The 18,254-nt window shown below is 39.7% G+C and overlaps 1 protein-coding gene across 10 annotated transcripts in view; it reads left to right on the plus strand.

Annotated features, from left to right (window-relative positions):
- NAV3 (neuron navigator 3) overlaps window positions 1–18,254 on the plus strand; it is a 494,512-nt gene that overhangs the window by 339,057 nt on the left and 137,201 nt on the right. For 7 of the 10 annotated variants that reach the window (XR_013928956.1, XM_080392484.1, XM_080392485.1 and 4 more), the window contains 4 exons: window positions 8,600–8,738; window positions 11,843–12,119; window positions 14,183–14,888; window positions 16,413–16,901. Coding sequence is in view for 9 of the 10 variants with exons in the window: in XM_080392484.1 (XP_080248610.1) it covers window positions 8,600–8,738; window positions 11,843–12,119; window positions 14,183–14,888; window positions 16,413–16,901 (1,611 nt within the window). In the remaining variant the exon portion in view is untranslated. The remainder of the gene's footprint in view (window positions 1–8,599; window positions 8,739–11,842; window positions 12,120–14,182; window positions 14,889–16,412; window positions 16,902–18,254) is intronic. The other 3 variants (XM_080392486.1, XM_080392478.1, XM_080392483.1) reach the window with 2 other exon arrangements.

The raw sequence follows: 18,254 nt of genomic DNA on the forward strand, positions 1-18,254 counted from the left end.
CAAGGTATGTATAATTACCAGAAAAAATGTGTATCTTCCATCAATTAGAGTTTTCTTTTCCTTCAGGCTTTAAAAGCAAATTATTTCTTAAAGCACTTATTAAATGCTTCGAAGAAGAAATATGGAATACACTGACCTTGCAAAAATGCATTTTGCTCTGATTGTGCTCTTGGGCTAGAAGTAATTTCTGTGGTAGGATATAATTTTCTAATTGGATCTTCTTACAAAAAGTTTTCAAACATGAAATAAAAAATCTTCCCAAAGTGATATTGCATGAAAGCAGATGTGTAAATGCATTGCTATTGTTTTTATTTTGTAAACAATTTTCCTTAGAATATGCTGAGGACATCCATTTTGAAAAGTACATGGCATGATTTTTCTATCCATGACCTCAAAGTAATTCAGGATTAACGCTTCAGTGGCTGCCTTGTTTGGGTATGACAGGTAATGCATTACACTTGCTGAGGAGAAGGTGGTGAAATATGAGTCCAGCTGGTGATGTTTTCATTTAGCTGTGAGGATAGAATAGCTATAATGAAATTTATAGCCCTTGCAAGTTTCTGGTTTGATTCAGGGCCTGGGGTTTGGCTCTCACAGCCTGTGGATTGAAACAAAGTATTGATTTTATGAACTCTGTGCCATCTTGAATCTGTCTGTGAAGGGTCAGCGTAGCTGTTTTATGAATAACGAGCAGCTGAGCTCACAATAAAAGATTTAAAACAGATTAATTCATGATGAATTGAACTTTGAAGGAGAAAGTTTGCCAGCTGATATATTGGCACACTAGTGAGGCATTGCTTGAAGTAAAACAGTCCAATTATTTTCTTGTCTTTTCTTCTTAATGAGCTAAGAGATCATTTCTGTTCTCGAAAGTCAGTTAGGGGAGTAGCTATAAAGTCTTTATTTTAGGCCAAATTCTGCCTTACTCTCCTGAAACGTATCCTGAAATATGGATATGTCAGAGAGGACGGTTCATGGCAGCAGCCTGGACTGCATGTTAATACTCACTTTACCGGTATGCTGTACAGAAACAACATCTACCTCCATGGAGTGTGTTGTGGAGACGGATTTAGCATTGTTCTATGGATTTTATGTGTGTGGGACTAGCTTAAACACAGACTGATGGTCGACGAGTTCTACCTTCCTCTTGCAGGGCTTAACTTGTATGAGTAGAGTAAGGAAAGGTATACTAAGTTCAAGCTTTCTACTGTGCGCATCTAGTTTAATACCTCTGCCTCACTGATCTCTCTCCAGTCTCTCCTGCATACCCTTAGGATGTACCTGCCTTTGTCTCCTGACCACCTAGGGGATTAAATGCCAATCTTTGGTTTGCTAACTCAAAGCTAATGTAGATGTCTTGCACATCACTGACACGAATGGTCTTAGATTCCAGGTAGCTGCTCACTTCACAGGTGACTAAATTTGGGGACTTTGTTTTTTTAGGGCACTATTGCCTAATGAAGTAACTGTCCAGTATAACTGAGGGTGTCCCAGTCCTAGCCACTGCAAAGGACTAGCGTACTAACATCTTATTTGGCAAACATGGAAGCAGGCTATACTAATCAAAGCAGTTGTGTCTCTTTTTCATACCTCTACTGTTTCTATGAACAGTTGTGTAGGCTCTATAAATCAAACCTCAATCCAGAGGCTCTAAGAGAGGGACATGGAGACCTGCATCATCTGAGGATTCATTGACATGAAACAGCCAGCTGTGTGCAGCCAGAGGAAGGGATAACACCCCACTGCTTGTCTTTGATCTGCGCTTAGTGTGGATTTGTAAATCCTCAAACACACACTCAGGAGTTAAGTTTCTGTTTAACCCCAAATGTTACTTTTTTTTTTTCATGATCTCAGTTATCTCTTTTGTGCTCTTAAGACCATTCCCCCCAGCAGGAGAAATACATGTGGGCACTGTCCTGTATGTAGCCACTATGGTAATGAATGATTTAAAGTGTTTAAAAGTGTTTTCACATTTTGAAAGCTCAGATTTGCTATAAAAAGCAAGTAAGGGTTGTTTTGCTAAATGTGTTTGTTCAGATTCCCTGAATCCCAAACCCACACACAGGTCCCTGGGGATATGTGAGTTCCACTGGCATTAGCAAGAATGTGACTAAAAATTTCTCATTCCTAAGCAAGACACGCAAGGACTGTAGGTCTACTACTGTAGTCTAAAGCCCTTCATGTGCAGTACAAAGCATGTGACAAATAAAGTGATATTTTTCGTACAGAGTTACAAACCTCCCTAAATAGAACAGTTATTCTGATTAAATCAATGTTTTAAGAAGAAAGGTTTTGGTTTTGTTTTTTAGAGCTGTATTCTGCAAGGTGTAGTTCCTGCTTCAGCTTGCAAAAACAGGTAAAGAACTAAAGCAAAAAATGCCAGCAACTTGTCAAACTATGCCAAGGGCTGAATGCATTGAAGGAACCATATTTTTCTAGCAGACTCAATGACACATTGATTGGAGTCTTGCTGCCTTCATATGTCTGATGATCTGCTTGTGTAAAGCTTTTTCATTTGCATACTTAAGCCACTTTGGCTGGAGGTGCTCTCAAAAATTAATGAAGTATGCCAATGTTGAAACAAATTCCAGGCACTGGCCCAGCTTATCAGCATGATGGACTTAGCTGAGCTGGCAAGTTTAAGAGCTTGTAGGAAATTACTGAAAATAGAAACAGGAAGGGTGGAAGGAACAATATTGTGGTTGAGTGGTCCACCATGTCTTGTCTGCAATTAGAGAGTGCTTTGATTTTCTGAAACAAGTACTGTGAAAGGGGAATATTTTAGGTATCCATGAAGCTAACAGATTGTTAATACCACTTCCTTTTGTCACGTACCTTCAGGATTCGTTGTTGTCTCAATGCACTGCATTTGGTATTTTCAGTCATCATGCAAAACATCTAGAAAAATTTGTTGCATATTTCTGCAGGTCTTCATTATGTAGGGTACAATCAAGTATTATCTGGCTTGTTTCATTGCATCTGTGCCCTAAAGCTCTGTTACTTGTTTGCCTGCTCTGTGAAATAATGTCTTATCCCACATAAAATATTCCTTATTTAGTTCATATACTTCAGTACGTGAACTCAGGATTGGATTATTTTCAAGCAAAAAAACCCAAATACTTGTGGAAAGCAAACAGAAAAGTGTCATGAGCACAGCTAGGTGCAATTTATCTTTCCATTTGAGGGAATGCTTGTGGGAATATGTTTATAATCTTTATTCAGCTCTACATACTGATGTTAAGCACTGGGTATTTTGACTTCAGACACCTTGCTATTTCTAGAACAACTATGCCATGGAAAGGTCAATGAGAGGATTATTATGCAGAGATCTTTCCAATACTGATGCACACTAATGAAAGGGAGACAAAGAGTGATAGTGGAGACTAACCAATTGTGTAGATAGCAAGTTGTGGATTCCTCAACTGCATGGAGTATTTGATATGATCAAGGAGTTGGAACTTTGTCTGAAGAATTTGGAACAGTTTTTGAAGCATTGGGATGTGTACAATATTCATAGCCACCTTCAGCAATTACAGAGACAATGTGGAAGTCTTCTCTAGCAGGAATGTTATTTCTTTCTTCAAAATGGGCAAGAACTATTCAGATTTGAAAGACACAAGCTAGAATTAGAGGTTGAGTTTTAGCTAGTGCAAATAATCTCATAGGCACACCTAGTGCATCAAATTAAAATACAGGTGACCTAAGCAGAAAAAATATTGGTAATGTTACTGCAAAGAGCCTGGGCAGACTCACAGAACATGAGGTATGTTTCTGAGTGAAGGCTGTAACACAGTGGCCATAAATCTAACCAGGGGATTGAAGGGAAGCCACCCCTCGGCAGCTATCGCATGGTTGGGCACGCTTTTTCTAGCTTCCAAGGTGAAGGGGCATTCCTGCTGCTGTACAGCTTTCCTGCTCAAATTCAGCCCTGTGTATGACTGAAGTGTTGGAATTACCAGATTTTAAAGTTGATAAAGCTGAATGTTATTCATGCTGTGTGAAAAGAGTAAGGTTGTAAAAGCACTCAGAAGTAACAAAAAGGTTGCCTGCATAACCTTAATTCAGATTTCTTGTGCACATTCATTTTTAGGCGATCATGGTTTCATCACCAGCATCCTCAGTCTCAAGCATCCTTATTTTATATAATGCGTATATTGAGGATGTTCGGTTTCAAAGCAGTTACTCAGTGGTTTTTTTGTATTCCTCATTATTTATCATGTGCAGCCCTATGTTTCATTTATCATGCCATTTGAACATTTTTCTAAAAAGAAAGGGGCTTTTAAAGCCTTAGAATGTGCTTTCTAGTGTATTGTTTGAGCATCCAGTTATCAGAGACTGTGTTTTAAAACTCATTTGTGCATGTATTTTGTCCATTTTATGGATGGAAAGCTGAGGTACAGCAATAGCAAGGCCAAAAATAGCTGCTAATTTTTGACATGCAGTTCGAGTTGCTGGTAACCTAAATTTTAAGATACCCCTGTGGCAAACTATAGGTTCAAAGCACACATTTGCTTGCATTACATCTTTGCAAGTCAGATGCTAAGCTCTAAAGAAAATTAGAAGCTCTCTGTTGGTGTCTGGCTTATTAAAAATGTTGGTTAAACCAGTTACCTAATACCTTGCAGGTTGCAGGGAGTCTGGTACACCAGGGGCATCAATCATGCTTCATATTGTCCCTTGTCTTATGGAAGTATTTCAACTTTGAAAAATGACAGAAGGCAGCTTGCTTTAATGCAAAATTCAGATTCACTCCTAGAGCAGACCTCTTATAAGAACTAAATTAATGAAGTGTTTCTAGAGAAAAAAATAGTATCTGGTTGTGTTGTCAAAAACTGTGTTGTTACCTACATTCACAATGAGAGTAGTGACTGCTGGGCTGTTTGCTTGCTCTCCATTTGCCGGTTTGAACATGGAACTATGTAACACAACAGCAGGCTGAGCTGGGCTGCTGGGTAGGGAGGAACTTCTGGTCAGTTAGCTGAAAAAAAAATCTGTCATGCATATGCAAAGAGTGATTTTGAAGAGATTTATAAATTGTTCGGATTAGAGAGGATTTTTTTTTAGAAACAGCAAAATGCACAGCCTTAATGTCAGTATTATGGCTTGCTGAATTTTAAGGTTCATCTTGAGTTCTTCTTGGGATCCAGGGGTTTCTCAGAGAAAAGGTTGCCAGAACTTGTCAAAAAAAGGCATTTTTCTCTTATCCTCAGTCTCCCAGATAGCTGAACTGCATTTGCTGACTTTTTTTTTCAAAGAAATCAACCTGAGGCTGGCACCCAACAAGAAAAATAAGCAGATTTTGCCAAAGTTATAAGTAGCTAAAATGTGGTTTTAAAAAGGGAAGTGGTGTCAGGCATTAATAAACAGCAGTACTAACCTGACCTGTCATAAACTCTGTAGGATGGATGAAAAAAAGTAAATGAAAAATGGAATGAAAATGGAAGCTTAATCTTAGCCAATGTATTCAAAGCCTATATTAAGTCACTTAGGTACAATTTGATGATAAATACTGTTTTGTTGAGGGGTAGGAGGAACAAGAACAAGAATTATAATGAGAATTAGCTGCAGGCTTCCAAGAATGCCTTTTTAGTCTCAAGGTGATGCACATCTAATGCTACTAGATTTGTTTATCATACATTTGTTATTTAAAGAAGAAATCAATATGGATAATTAAGATTTTTTTCCCAATTATAAATTAGGCTTCTTCATTATCCAAAAATTATATTAACTCATCTGATAGCAACTATACTGTCCAGACAGCGGCAAGAAGGCTGAAAAGGTGGAAACAGTATTGAAAGATAGAAAATCTAGCTGTATGAACATTTTAAAACAGCTCTGGACAATGCACTAAAATAAGCACAGAACAATGATCTTCATTTTAAAAAGGATGGCTGATACAGTCTGTGTTGTTGGAGTTTTCCATTTTTACTATGTATTTTCAAAAGGTTGGTACAAAAGTTGTTTCAAGTAGGAATCAGTTTCTCTAATAGTCCTTAGAAAAATGCCATACAGGAAAGAAAGAGATTTTGGATATTCCTTTTTTTTTGAGTCATACTGAATATTAGAAGAAATATGGGGGTAAGAAAGCCCCCAGATTTAGAAAATATCCTAAGCACCTATCATAAAAGAAAAAAAAAATCCGGACAAATATAGTGATGACTCTGAAAGGTCAGTAGTGGACGTGTCAAAATAATCTTCTATATATCTTACAAGATGGATGTGAGTGTTCCCAGACCCACTAATAATCCACTGGTGAGTGAGGTGTGATGGGTATGAACCACCACAAAGAAGTCATAATAGAAAGAAAACATGATCACAGTCATTGTTGCCTGAAAACCTCAGCTGTAGATAATATGTTAATCTTCTGTGACTCAGCTGAACTATTTCAGAGTTTAGAAAATGTGAATCTTCTTACAGAGAAAAAGGAGAGTGAAATGAAGGACCAGAAATGAAACCAGAGTAAAATAACAAACAAACATAGAGAAACAGAATTAAACATTGATCTTGGTCCTCAGGGGTTTAGGGTAGACTCAGAAAAGTGATGGTCATGAAACATGAATGTCATACATTAAAAATTCGTGCTGCTTGTGAAAGTATCCAGTATATCTCATTTTGGATCTGGCTTATGATTTCTTTTTCCCTTTTTTAAGGTATCTTTTAAGAAGGGAGTATTATCTTTTCTAAAACCTAACCACATTTAATATTACTTAGATTTTTATCCATCTTTAGGGTTCTCAGTCTTTACACTCCTATACAAGGTATCTTCCCATGCGCTGCATAGCATTTGAATAACGATTTTTAGTATCAATGAAATTCCGTATCACATTAGACAGTGAAAAATACAGAAAGCATAAATGACTAGTGCTTCAGAGATGGTTCTTAGGTGAATGTGGGCAGCCTATAAGGTATGATATTGTAATCACTTAGATATTAAATTTTATTATTGTTACTCCTGTGCATATTACCTGGAAATGTAGCAGAAGACATATTTATTTGTAGTCATTGTGCTCAACGGTGAAAACTGCAGCACTGTAATAAACTCTTGCCCTCTGAAATATGTTTATCTTGTCACTGAGCTGGCTTACTAATGTGCTTTTCTACCTTTTGCAAAATGAAGGTAATGCTTGCTGCAGTTGCTATGATACAAAACCAGTGCACTGAACTTTCTGATACATCAGCACACATTTTGTACCATGCAGTACACTGTCACTGCTGTTATGACTTTCTAAAGCCTTTCACGAAGAAGCAGACAAGTGAATCTAATCTCCCAAAACACCACATAAAATAAGGATTCACAGATATTTCACTTGTTTGCTCTGAATGACCAGCAGCAATAGTACTGAGCTCTAACTCCACTGTGGGATTGAATTTTAGACTTTTTATGAGAGGCGGCTCATGACATAGCCTACAGCAAAACAAGGATATTACGTACTCTCTCTTGTGTTTTAACTTTACTAACACCCCTAAACATGTCACCTAGCTTTTTCTCTCCAGATGTGTCTAGAACAGGCTGCATCAACCCTCTCATCTCTAGGAGAGGGAAAGACATAAAGAGGCACCTTCAGCGGGCAGTTCACCCCAGAAACCCGAGATGTTTTAAACCAGGATGACTTACCTCCTAGAGGAGCCTGCTTCTTTGTACTGTACCTAGATAGATAGCTTAAATGAGATAACTAACTTTTATATAGCTAAAACTATAGGAGATTAATCCCACTGGAAGTGATAAGGTGAATATTTTTCAAATTCTGTGGCCTGGGGATAATCCAAAACAAGATTAACAGGTGGAGATGCAGCAAAACTGGGAGTATACCGCTGTAGATGGCAATAAGCAAGGAGTCATAATGTAACACCATGGAGAAGCAGCTGTGTAGGGAAAAGTCTGAGAAACACAGATCAACCTTCCTTCCGTGCAAAAGCAAGGTTTTTGTGAGAATATGTAAATGGCATTTCTGTAAGAGTAGCCTTTCTCTCATTTGCATCCTCTCCCTCAATCTCCCAAAGCAGAAGTGTTGGCAGCCTGTGTTTCCTGAGAGATGTTTAATGTGCTCTCTGTCAACTCTGGTGACTGTATTGTCAGGGAATCCTATTTTGATGACATTGCACCCACTAGACAAAGGATGAAGACAAGAAAATAAAACTTTTGGAAATACTAGCTTCCTGCTGACAGCTGATTAGGCTGCAGAAGAGATAGTCCTTTTATTTTTCTGTAGCTTGGAAATCCATCAGGTGTTCTCCAAGCTATTAATAAGGCTTTGGCTAGCAATACCAGGTAGGTTTAATGGATTTCCCTGCCAGCGTACTGAATGTGATTGCGGTGAAGCATGAAACAACCTCTTCTAATGACTTACACCTAGACCCGATGTTAATTTTTCAAAAGGCACCTGGGTCTTTCATTAATTGAACAAGCAACCATTTGATAGTGAGTGAAAAATTAATTAAAAAGTCTGAAAACTAATAATATTCATTGCACATTGAGATATATTACTGAAATTTTTCTGGTAAAGCTCTTGAATAGTAAGTAATTGCATGTATTCATCTTGAGATGCTTTCTGTCTGTTGACACACAGTATGTAAAGTAGACATGCTCCTTTCTCTGCAGCTGGGATGACAGCAGCTCAGTTAGTAGTGGTCTCAGTGACACTCTTGACAACCTCAGCACGGATGATTTGAATACCACCTCATCTGTCAGCTCTTATTCCAATATAACTGCCTCTTCAAGGAAGAACACTCATACCCAGGTGAGTAGCTTTTCACTGCCATTTCTTGCAACACCCCACAAACATGCTGGATAACAAAGAAAAGTTTTTGGCATCAATGCCTCTGAAACAATGAAATATTCATATTCTACAGACTTCTTTATCACACCTGCAAGATGCCCATGGGCCCTACTGACCCAACCCTGACCTATGGGCTGATGCCTGGCATGCTTTGCTCCCAGGGCACACACCGCTGCTGAAGGTGAAGGCTGGTGAGACCCTGCTCTGCCCACCCAAGGGGAGCCCCCACTGGTCCCAGCCCCAGGACCCCCTGGCCCCTGCTGTACCCTAACACAAAAAAAACAGAACATGGCTGGACCTGTGATGGGTAGATTTCCACTCACTTCATCCCATTTGAGCATCTCTTTCAACAGACAGCACAATTTAAAATAAGATAGTTTTCATATTTCATGAGTTGATAAATATCAGGGAAGAAATACACAGGCTGTACTGTCCTTTCCCTGTTCTCTCCATGGGCAGAAAAGAGGCTGAAGGAGCCCAGAGGTGGCAGTGATAAAATAAACCCATAGAGTGCTTGCAGGACTCAGTACCCCACCAGAAAAAAAAAAGAAAACAAAAAGAGATAGTCCCAATAGAGAAGTACTCTCTGCCGTGTCATCTCCTGTTTACAAGCAGGGAACTTCAAGACTGAACACTCAGCATAGGGGAAGAGTTGTTACCTCCAGTGATTTGATGTCAAGTATTCAAGACACAAGAGGGATGCTCCCAATCCCATTTAGACTCCTGCAGTCAGTCACTGCTTGCAATTCAGAGATCTGTGTTGTAGATATACCTTGTGGCAGAATTTGTCAACAGGAGAAAAACACGGGTTTTTGTCATTTTCCCCAGACAGTAGAGAAATAAAGTTACTTTGGGAACAAAAATTACTTTAATCTCCAACAGGACAGATTTCAGACCAATGTCATACTCATGCAAAGATACTTGCACAAATGCCAGCATTCTTCAGCCCTTACCACTGCCTTTCCCACCCCATCCGGACCTTCCATGGTTGCTAACTGGAGATCAGCCTCTTCCCTTTCACATCAACAGTGATGGCCAGCCAATCCTGGCTTACTTGTTCCACCGCATCACCGTCATCATGACTGGGAAATCTCAGGCTGACTACTTAATTATTTGCAGGTTTTTCATTTGGGTGGTCTTGTGTTCTAGCTGCTCAACCAGGTACTATTTGCAAATTTTTTAGTGATAGAGATGCAGCACGTGTTCCTGCCAGCTTTATGTTATGAAGGCTAGGAACAGACCTTTATCAAGTCTGCCTTTACCAGGCAGATTTATCAGAACGCAGTATACCCCATGCTAGCCTGCAATCTCAGAAGCTGATGAGCAGAATATATAAGTATTATGCCAGCTGTTCTCCAGGTGTAAGATATACTCATGCAACATGGAGATCCATTTTTCAGTCTTTTTAAGTGATCAGAGCAGTGCAAGTTGGCTACAGCCTGAGGCAGAAATTGCATATTTTGTTGTTGTTTTCTTATTGAAAGATCGTTAACATTGCATTTCAGATCACATAATGGGGAAGAGAGGTTTTTAGAAAGTATTATACTTGTCATTTCTTGGAAATGATGCAGGTTGCTTTAAAAATGTATACCCATGTGTATGTAACCATTCATTTACGAGAAAAGTTCTGGGAGCATTGCGCATGTTGTAACAATAAAACTAACAAAAACTCTCTTCTGAAGGGCGCTGCAATATTTGTGTAGATGTTTGCCTGGGCACTTTTCCCATCAGTCCTTACCCAAAATCTGTGTTAGCATCTACAAAGCACATATAAAATTCCAGAAGTGCAGAGAGCTTTTGCATTTTGTATGCCTCAGATGATAAATATGTAAACAGCGACTGATTATTCTGTCGGTCATCTAATCAGTATTAATCCTATTTATGACAGCAGTGCCTAGGAAACAGCCACAGAGGGTCTCTGTGGAGAAGGAGCTGTGGCAACACAGAATAATAAATAGCCCTCCCCTGAATGCAATCCAGTTTGCAGTCCCACTTAGGTTGGCTGTATGAGGACAGGGCTGTGGCGATACCTGAGAGCAATGCCACATTTTGCTGTTAAAGAGGGGCAGAGGTAAGCAGGACTGATGAGATGGTGATGTGCAAATCAGGCTGGAGGCTGAGGTCAGGAGGCTGCAGGAAGACACAGGAGGAAGGGTTACGATGCACAGCTTGTCAGCACAAAGAACGCAAGGCTTGTCAAACACAGAGGGTAGGGTCAGTCTCCAGTGTTTTTGTTTAAGCCGCTTTCACAGCTTCTACATTGTCTGTCTTGAGCTACTCCTTGTAGCACACACTTATCAGTGCACCCCAAGAGAAAGCAGATGCCACAGGGGTGTTAGGTCCTCACTGGGGCATCTTTGATGTGGGTCTGAGTTTCAGAGCAAGCGTGACCCCAGCCGGTTACCTTCACCCCTCTGGTGGGCAGGGCTTGCATAAGTCTCTCTCCTAGCTGCTCTGCTAGCTGACAAAGCTAGAGTGAGTTTCTGGTGGGAAACAATTCACGTCAGTGGAGGCAAAGCAGTAGGAAAGCCATCAGCTGTAATGCTGATAATTTTGCTGAAGATGTTAGCCTTGCTCACTGGTGGCACAGCACACTCAGAGCTGCTGGAGCAATATTCCTGATTCAGTCAGCGGAAGGCTTGGGTAAGAAAAGGCAAGAAACCAGACTGAGGTGATTTTAGTAGTATATTTAGGAATTCCCTGATTCAAGCTTTTAATAAAACCTCTCAGCACAGAGATTCATTTGTGAAATTCAGAGTGAGTTGAGGAACCATAGGGTATCACCACTGATGATTAGAGTAAATTAAGTTTCACTTCATTATGGTTTATCTGTGAGGGAGAGTTGAAACCTTTTAAAAATAAAATAAATAAATAAAAAGTCTTCCCCAAATGGGAATGTTTTTAGACTTTTCGGGTAAGGATACTAATGTTTTAGAAGGGAAGTTTCCATGGCCCTTGCTACAAGTAAACCATCATGCTTGTTCTCCCCACCACCCTGTGATTTAAGAAATCAGAAAATACTGAAGATGCTGAGACTGACCATTTCCCATGCAAATCTCTTGTAGCTGAAGACGGATTCAGAGAAGCGCTCAGTAACAGACAGTGAAACTTGGGGCAGCACTGAAGAACTGAAGAAACCAGAGGAAGACTTTGACAGCAGCGTAGACAGCAGTGGCAAGTGGAAATGCCTCCCCTCGGGGCTGTCTGAAGAGTCAGAGAAGGGAGGGCAGAAAGCATCTCTCTCTGTTTCACAAACTGGATCCTGGAGGAGAGGCATGACTGCACAAGTAGGAACAACTCAGTCCAGGCACAAAGCAGGAACAAGTGCGCTCAAGACCCCGGGTAGGAAACTTCTGTAGTTCAGATTACAGCATTGAAAATTAAGGATTTACACTTAGAATTCATCTGTAAGCGGTAAGGAATCTTCAGTGGGCTAAAAATAATCAGTGGATGTAATAGATGCGTGACAGACGTGAGGAACTGTAAGCATATTGGTAGCTCTCATAAATGACTGCAAGCCAAGATTATAATAATGTACTAACACTACTTGTTCATCTCTATAGCTGTTAGTTTGCTACACTGCATACTAGTAATTTATTAATTGCACATGAATGTACCCATAACAAAATCTGTGATTGCAGTTTGTTTTACTATCATTTGAGTACTTCAACTTCTATTAAGGAATTCTTAAAAGTACTTTTGGAGTCATCTATGCCTTATCTTTGATCTCTAGGAAGTCTGTACCTTTGATGATTGAACATATGTATAGAAATGGCCAAATATTAGAAGTTGAGATAAAAAAGAATTAACGTTCAAGTGAGAGGACTCAGAATTAGTGTTTCTCAACTAAAGCTGAATTGTCAGATTCCAGACACTGCAGGTATTCTATAGACCACTGTTAAGAGTTAAAAATTAGTTAAAAAATAACTTTTTACACACTTTACTTTAATCCATCATTTTACTAGGGAAACAGCAATTCTTTGTAGGACATTTTCTACAGCTTTGTCATGTTCTGATGAAATACTGCATGAGCATGCTTTAATCCCCAGTTGTAAAGGCAACTAGCAAAGGTCTCATCAGAACAAATTCAAATCCTTTGTGCGCATCTCTTGTTTCTTTGCAATTTGCAACTGCTAAACATGGTCAGCCTCTGGTCTATAAGATCCCTGAGGAGCATTGCCATGGTAGTAGTTATATGGATGCAGAAATGACACCCCTCTACTAGCAATTAAAAAAGGAGATACTAAAAGGTTTCCTGCATGTCAAGCTAAGCTTCCAAATCTGTTTTGCTGAAGATGAGCAGGCAGCCGCTGTGCAACACAGAACTGAGGCCTTTATTTTTTAAGCATATACTAATAATCTGTGTGTTTGCTGTGTAGGAGTCTGATCGATATCTTGGGGCGGGGGGTGTTTGTGCAGCATAAAAACTGGACTGGATAAAACATGAGTAGATTTTTTTCTGACTTGTAGGTGTTGCTCTTCATTACAGTTTAGTTCTTATAAGAGAAATTAGCCGCCCACCTCCAAAACTTCCATAATCATTTGAAGAGCAAACTAAAAACTTCGTTATGCTGAGTACTTGTTCCTTATTAGGAGCATGCAATAGATGCTTGAAGAGAAATTAGAATAGAAGAGAAATGGCATTTTTTGTCTGTTTGTAAAATAGGAAGAGGGTATTTACTTTCATGATAGAAGAGAATGTCTTATTTAAACCTTTCTGAATGTCACAATAACATTAGGTAGAAAAATATGGTATCTAAGTATGTGTCTATGCAGTACTGAAGACAGTCTCTCAGAAAATCAAAAATCTTGAGAAGATATCAGGGATATGACAAAGACTTAACTCATGTCATTGGTATCTTTATAGATCAAGTAGATTCATACTGTGATAACATAATCTTTCCTTGATAAGTTTGTTTAACTAAAACGAGGTTAAACTTAGTCATAAGCTTAAAAAATAAAATCAGTGGAAACCAAAGAATTCAGTAAGTACCACTAATTTCTACATGCATACTTAATGTCATACTTCTGGAAATGTTAACTACATGTCATGTTTTATTTTCAAATATTATTTCTTACGTCTAGAAATACTATGAACAGAAAAAAATCCACCATTTTTAGTTCATCAGGGATGGTTTTCTACTCTATATTCTCCAGCTATATATAAAACTGGAAGTTCTCAAGAGAATGTCAAGCTTTTGATACTTAATACTTAGCTGTAATGTATTGTACCTGCTACTGACTGCTGACGGGGGACTAAAGACCAAATTGTTTGGTTTTCTTTGGGTGATTTTTCTAAATGTGTATTTTTTCATTTCCAAATTTTAACTATATAGTGTTCAAAATATATATTGAGACATGACAGCTTAAACACAAGTGACCTTTTCAAATGTAAATTTATTTAGGAAAAACAGATGATGCGAAAGCTTCAGAAAAAGTAAAAACTCCCCTGAAAGGAGCCTCCATTCAGCGCTCTCCATCAGATGCAGGAAAAAGCAGTGGCGATGAAGGAAAGAAGCCTCCCTCTGGCATTGGGAGATCAACTGCTACAGGGTCCTTTGGGTTCAAGAAGTCTGGGATGGGGTCTTCTACCATAATCACCACAAGTGGAGCAACCATCACAAGTGGGTCAGCGACTCTAGGAAAAATGCCAAAATCTTCAGCCATCAGTGGGAAGACCAGCGCAGGGCGGAAAACAAGCTTAGATGGTTCCCAGAACCAGGATGACGGTGTCCTGCACGTGAACTCAAAGACGACTCTGCAGTATCGAAGTTTGCCTCGCCCATCAAAATCCAGTGGCAGTGGGATCCCCGGCAGGGGCGGCCACCGCTCCAGCACCAGCAGCATCGACTCCAATGTCAGCAGCAAGTCTGCGGGTGCTGCTGCCACCAAGCTGCGAGAGCCAAGCAAGATCGGGTCTGGGCGGTCCAGCCCTGTCACCATCAACCAGACAGATAAGGAAAAAGAGAAAGTGGCTGTGTCCGATTCAGAGAGTGTCTCACTGTCCAGTTCCCCCAAATCCAGCCCAACTTCGGCGAGCGCCTCTGGCACACCAGGACTTAGACAGCCAGGATCCAAATACCCAGATATCGCCTCCCCCACATTTCGAAGGTTAGTGCTTGTCTGTGAATTCCTGACGTTGTAGTACATAAGGCAAGGATTTTCAGTGTGTTGGAAGTACTGGGCAAAAAGGTTTTTCATGGTGTATTTTGCCACAAACAGAGAACCAAGTATAAAAGCCCAAAAAGGGTAATAGTTTTTCACACAACACTTATTTCTATAACACCTAAAGACCTTCCCAGATCTGAAATGGCTATTCCTTGACCTTTGAGCATTTTAGGCACATTCCTGTAACAACAGTTTGAAGGTTAGATGTTGGACTATATGATCCTTATGGGTCCCTTCCAACTTGAGAGAATCTATGATTGTAAGTTCAGGCCCATGAGAAGTTTCCTCTCAATACTCTGATAAACTCCCAAAAGGAAGAAGGATGCTGTGTTCAGGCACGTTCTGTCACTGGAAGAGGCGATGCCAAAGCCTGGTTGGAGAACCCAAGAGCTCTGTAGATTATAATAAAATATTTGCTCCATGTTATTGGCAGCTCCAGCTACAAACGTTTCATTATCTTAGCAGCTTTGTTGCATCTTTCATCACAAACATTAGCGAAGTAAATTTTAATTGTAACGTTTCTAGAAGCCGCAACTGAAGTACGAATTGGGCTGGAGCGCTTGCATTGTTAGAGAAAAGCCAATAGTGCCCTCTTGTGTCTGGTTACCAAAACAGCATCTCCAGGCCGCTGGGCAGCTGCCGCTGACTTTTGTGGGCTTGGTAATATGTAAAATGGAATCTTACAGTTTAGCCTTGCTTACTTTACATCACGACAAGTTTTGCATTCATTTCTTATTAATTAACGAGCTTCACCTTAAAATATTTCCAGTAAGACATTAAGTCATCACATGACCTTTTATTTCAAGAGTTTTAGTGGATTTGGAGTTTATTGTTTTATCATCACTGTAGAATTGTCTTCTCTAGAATTGCTGGAAGCAATTATGTGAAATACACCTCTGTCCTGACTGCTCTTGGAGGCAAACTGAGCCCATTTAGCTCTGGTGCAGTTTATTCTGTCTGAATGGTTACTACATGACCGATGACTGCACGACCATCTGTGCAAAAGAACAACAAGAGGGAAATTTTAAAACAAATACTTAGATGTTTACTAAACTATGAAGGATTTTGCAAGTGGTTGTTGTAATAGTTTTGGCTGATTTGAGAAGTAAGGGGGTTAAAAGCTAATGATTTAGCTATGGGAATGCTTAATTACTGAATTTGGGTGAAAGTGTAATCTGTTTATGCACTAATAAGACAAAAATGTGATTATTTTACCTCTCTCTGGGAGGGTCTGTATGTGCAAAGAGCGCATCTGAACAGGAGTGAATGAGAGCTGTTGCTAATGAAACAAACCCTGATTATTCTGATATGGTTGAGTGAATTTAATTTTGTGATGCGATTGATCAACTAGGTAGGCATGATTTTAGTAGCAGTAATTACAAATGTGTAGTTTGGCTCTTAGGATGTTACGCCATGAATGTTTAATGTGGCTATCAGTTTCTCTAAAGCTATTTGTTTTACATTTAGGTTGTTTGGTGCCAAGGCAAGTGGTAAAGCTGCCTCTGCACCCAGTACTGAAGGTGTGAAACCCACATCGGCAATGCCCAGCCCTAGTACCACATTGGCACGGCAAGGCAGCCTGGAATCGCCATCCTCGGGCACAGGCAGCATGGGCAGTGCAGGTGGGCAAAGTGGTAGCAGCAGCCCCCTCTTCAGTAAACCTTCGGACTTAAATGCAGATGTTGTAAGCTTAAGTCACTCCTTGGCTTCCAGTCCTGCCTCAGTGCACTCTTTCACATCAGGTGGTCTTGTGTGGGCTGCAAACCTGAGCAGCTCTTCAGCGGGCAGTAAGGACACACCAAGTTACCAGTCCATGACTAGCCTTCACACCAGTTCCGAGTCTATTGACCTTCCTCTTAGCCATCATGGCTCTCTCTCTGGACTGACAACAAGCACTCAGGAGGTTCAGAGCCTGCTCATGAGGACTGGAAGCGTCAGATCTACTCTTTCGGAAAGGTGAGCTTGCCTATAGATACAGTGACCACGAAACAGTGAGAGGCAAAAGGACAGGAGCCAAAAAAATAATAAACCCTCCACCTTGTTTTCCTAAAGGGACACTGTTTAATTAGCAGCTTAGGCCTTTATGTAAAAAAGGAAGGAAGAAAAGAAAGCTGAAAGGCATTCAATGTGGAATCAACTACCTTTTAAGTTTTTACAAGCACTTTTTCTATCTTGAGAAGTTTTTTTTGGTTCCCTTCTTCTGACGAACAACCAGAGAAAAGGGGAAAATTGTCTAATTAAAGGCAAATCTAAGCAGCCACATAATGATTCCTGCAGGCTGGATGTACCTGCTGCCCCAGCAATGGTCAGCTATAAAGCTGTATCGCTGCCTTCTTGCTAACAAATCTTCAGCAGTGGGACCCCATCAGTTTTCTTCCCGTTAGCTCAAAGCACAGACAGAGCTGGTGGGCCCCTGCCTTCAGCCGACCAGTCTTGCCTTAAAATACTCAATCCTGACAAGTTGCTTCTTACACGGTAATCATTACACAGATCCTTACTAAAATACAGTTTCACCGTCAGGGAGCCAGTTTACAAATGACACCCTCGCTATATGCACAGTCCTGGCAAGTGTCTGGAACAGACAAAGAAAAGCAAGAAAATTATTTCCTCTGTTTGGTCTGTTAAAGACCTTTTTGATATGCAGATGTTTTACCATTAAAGTTACATTATAAAGAGGTCCAACCACCCTGGCACTGTTGTACCAAGATTATTTTTTTATTATTATTGGGAATCATTTATTTGCCTTTTGCAAGAGGGAAAAAAAAATAATCTTTGCTAGGCACTAAGTAATTTTCATCTCCTGCGAAATTTTTCAAGATTTGACAATGAAACTCTTATCTCACATGAGGACTGAAAAGTCAATATTTACCATTTCATTAGCCTTTGATCCAAAAAAGAAAATTACTCTGAGTCAGTCAGAAATATTGTAGACATTTTAAGCTTAAATTTAGTTGTTTTAACAACATAATCATTTAAAGGAAAAAAGATCTTTCATAGACAATGTAAAGTGCTTTGGGTTTTTTTTTTCCTTTATAGAAACCCAGAGATTTTTCAATACCAATCCTTTCCATGGAAATATTTCACTTTCAGTGAATCAGCTTTAAAAAAAAACCAAAACCCCCCAAAACACACAAACAAAACCAAAATCCTAAACAACAATTTGCCTAATTTAGATGGAAACTCTCCACACATTTCATTCTCTTATGTTACATCCATAAGTATTACTATATCAGCTAAAATCACACCTCTTGCTAATATAATTTCAACACTATAAAACATATGTGTACCAATATAATGCCTGATAACAAC

This window comes from Falco punctatus, assembly GCF_963210335.1.
Source record: "Falco punctatus genome assembly, chromosome: 6".
In the NCBI taxonomy this organism is placed as follows: Eukaryota; Metazoa; Chordata; class Aves; order Falconiformes; family Falconidae; genus Falco; species Falco punctatus.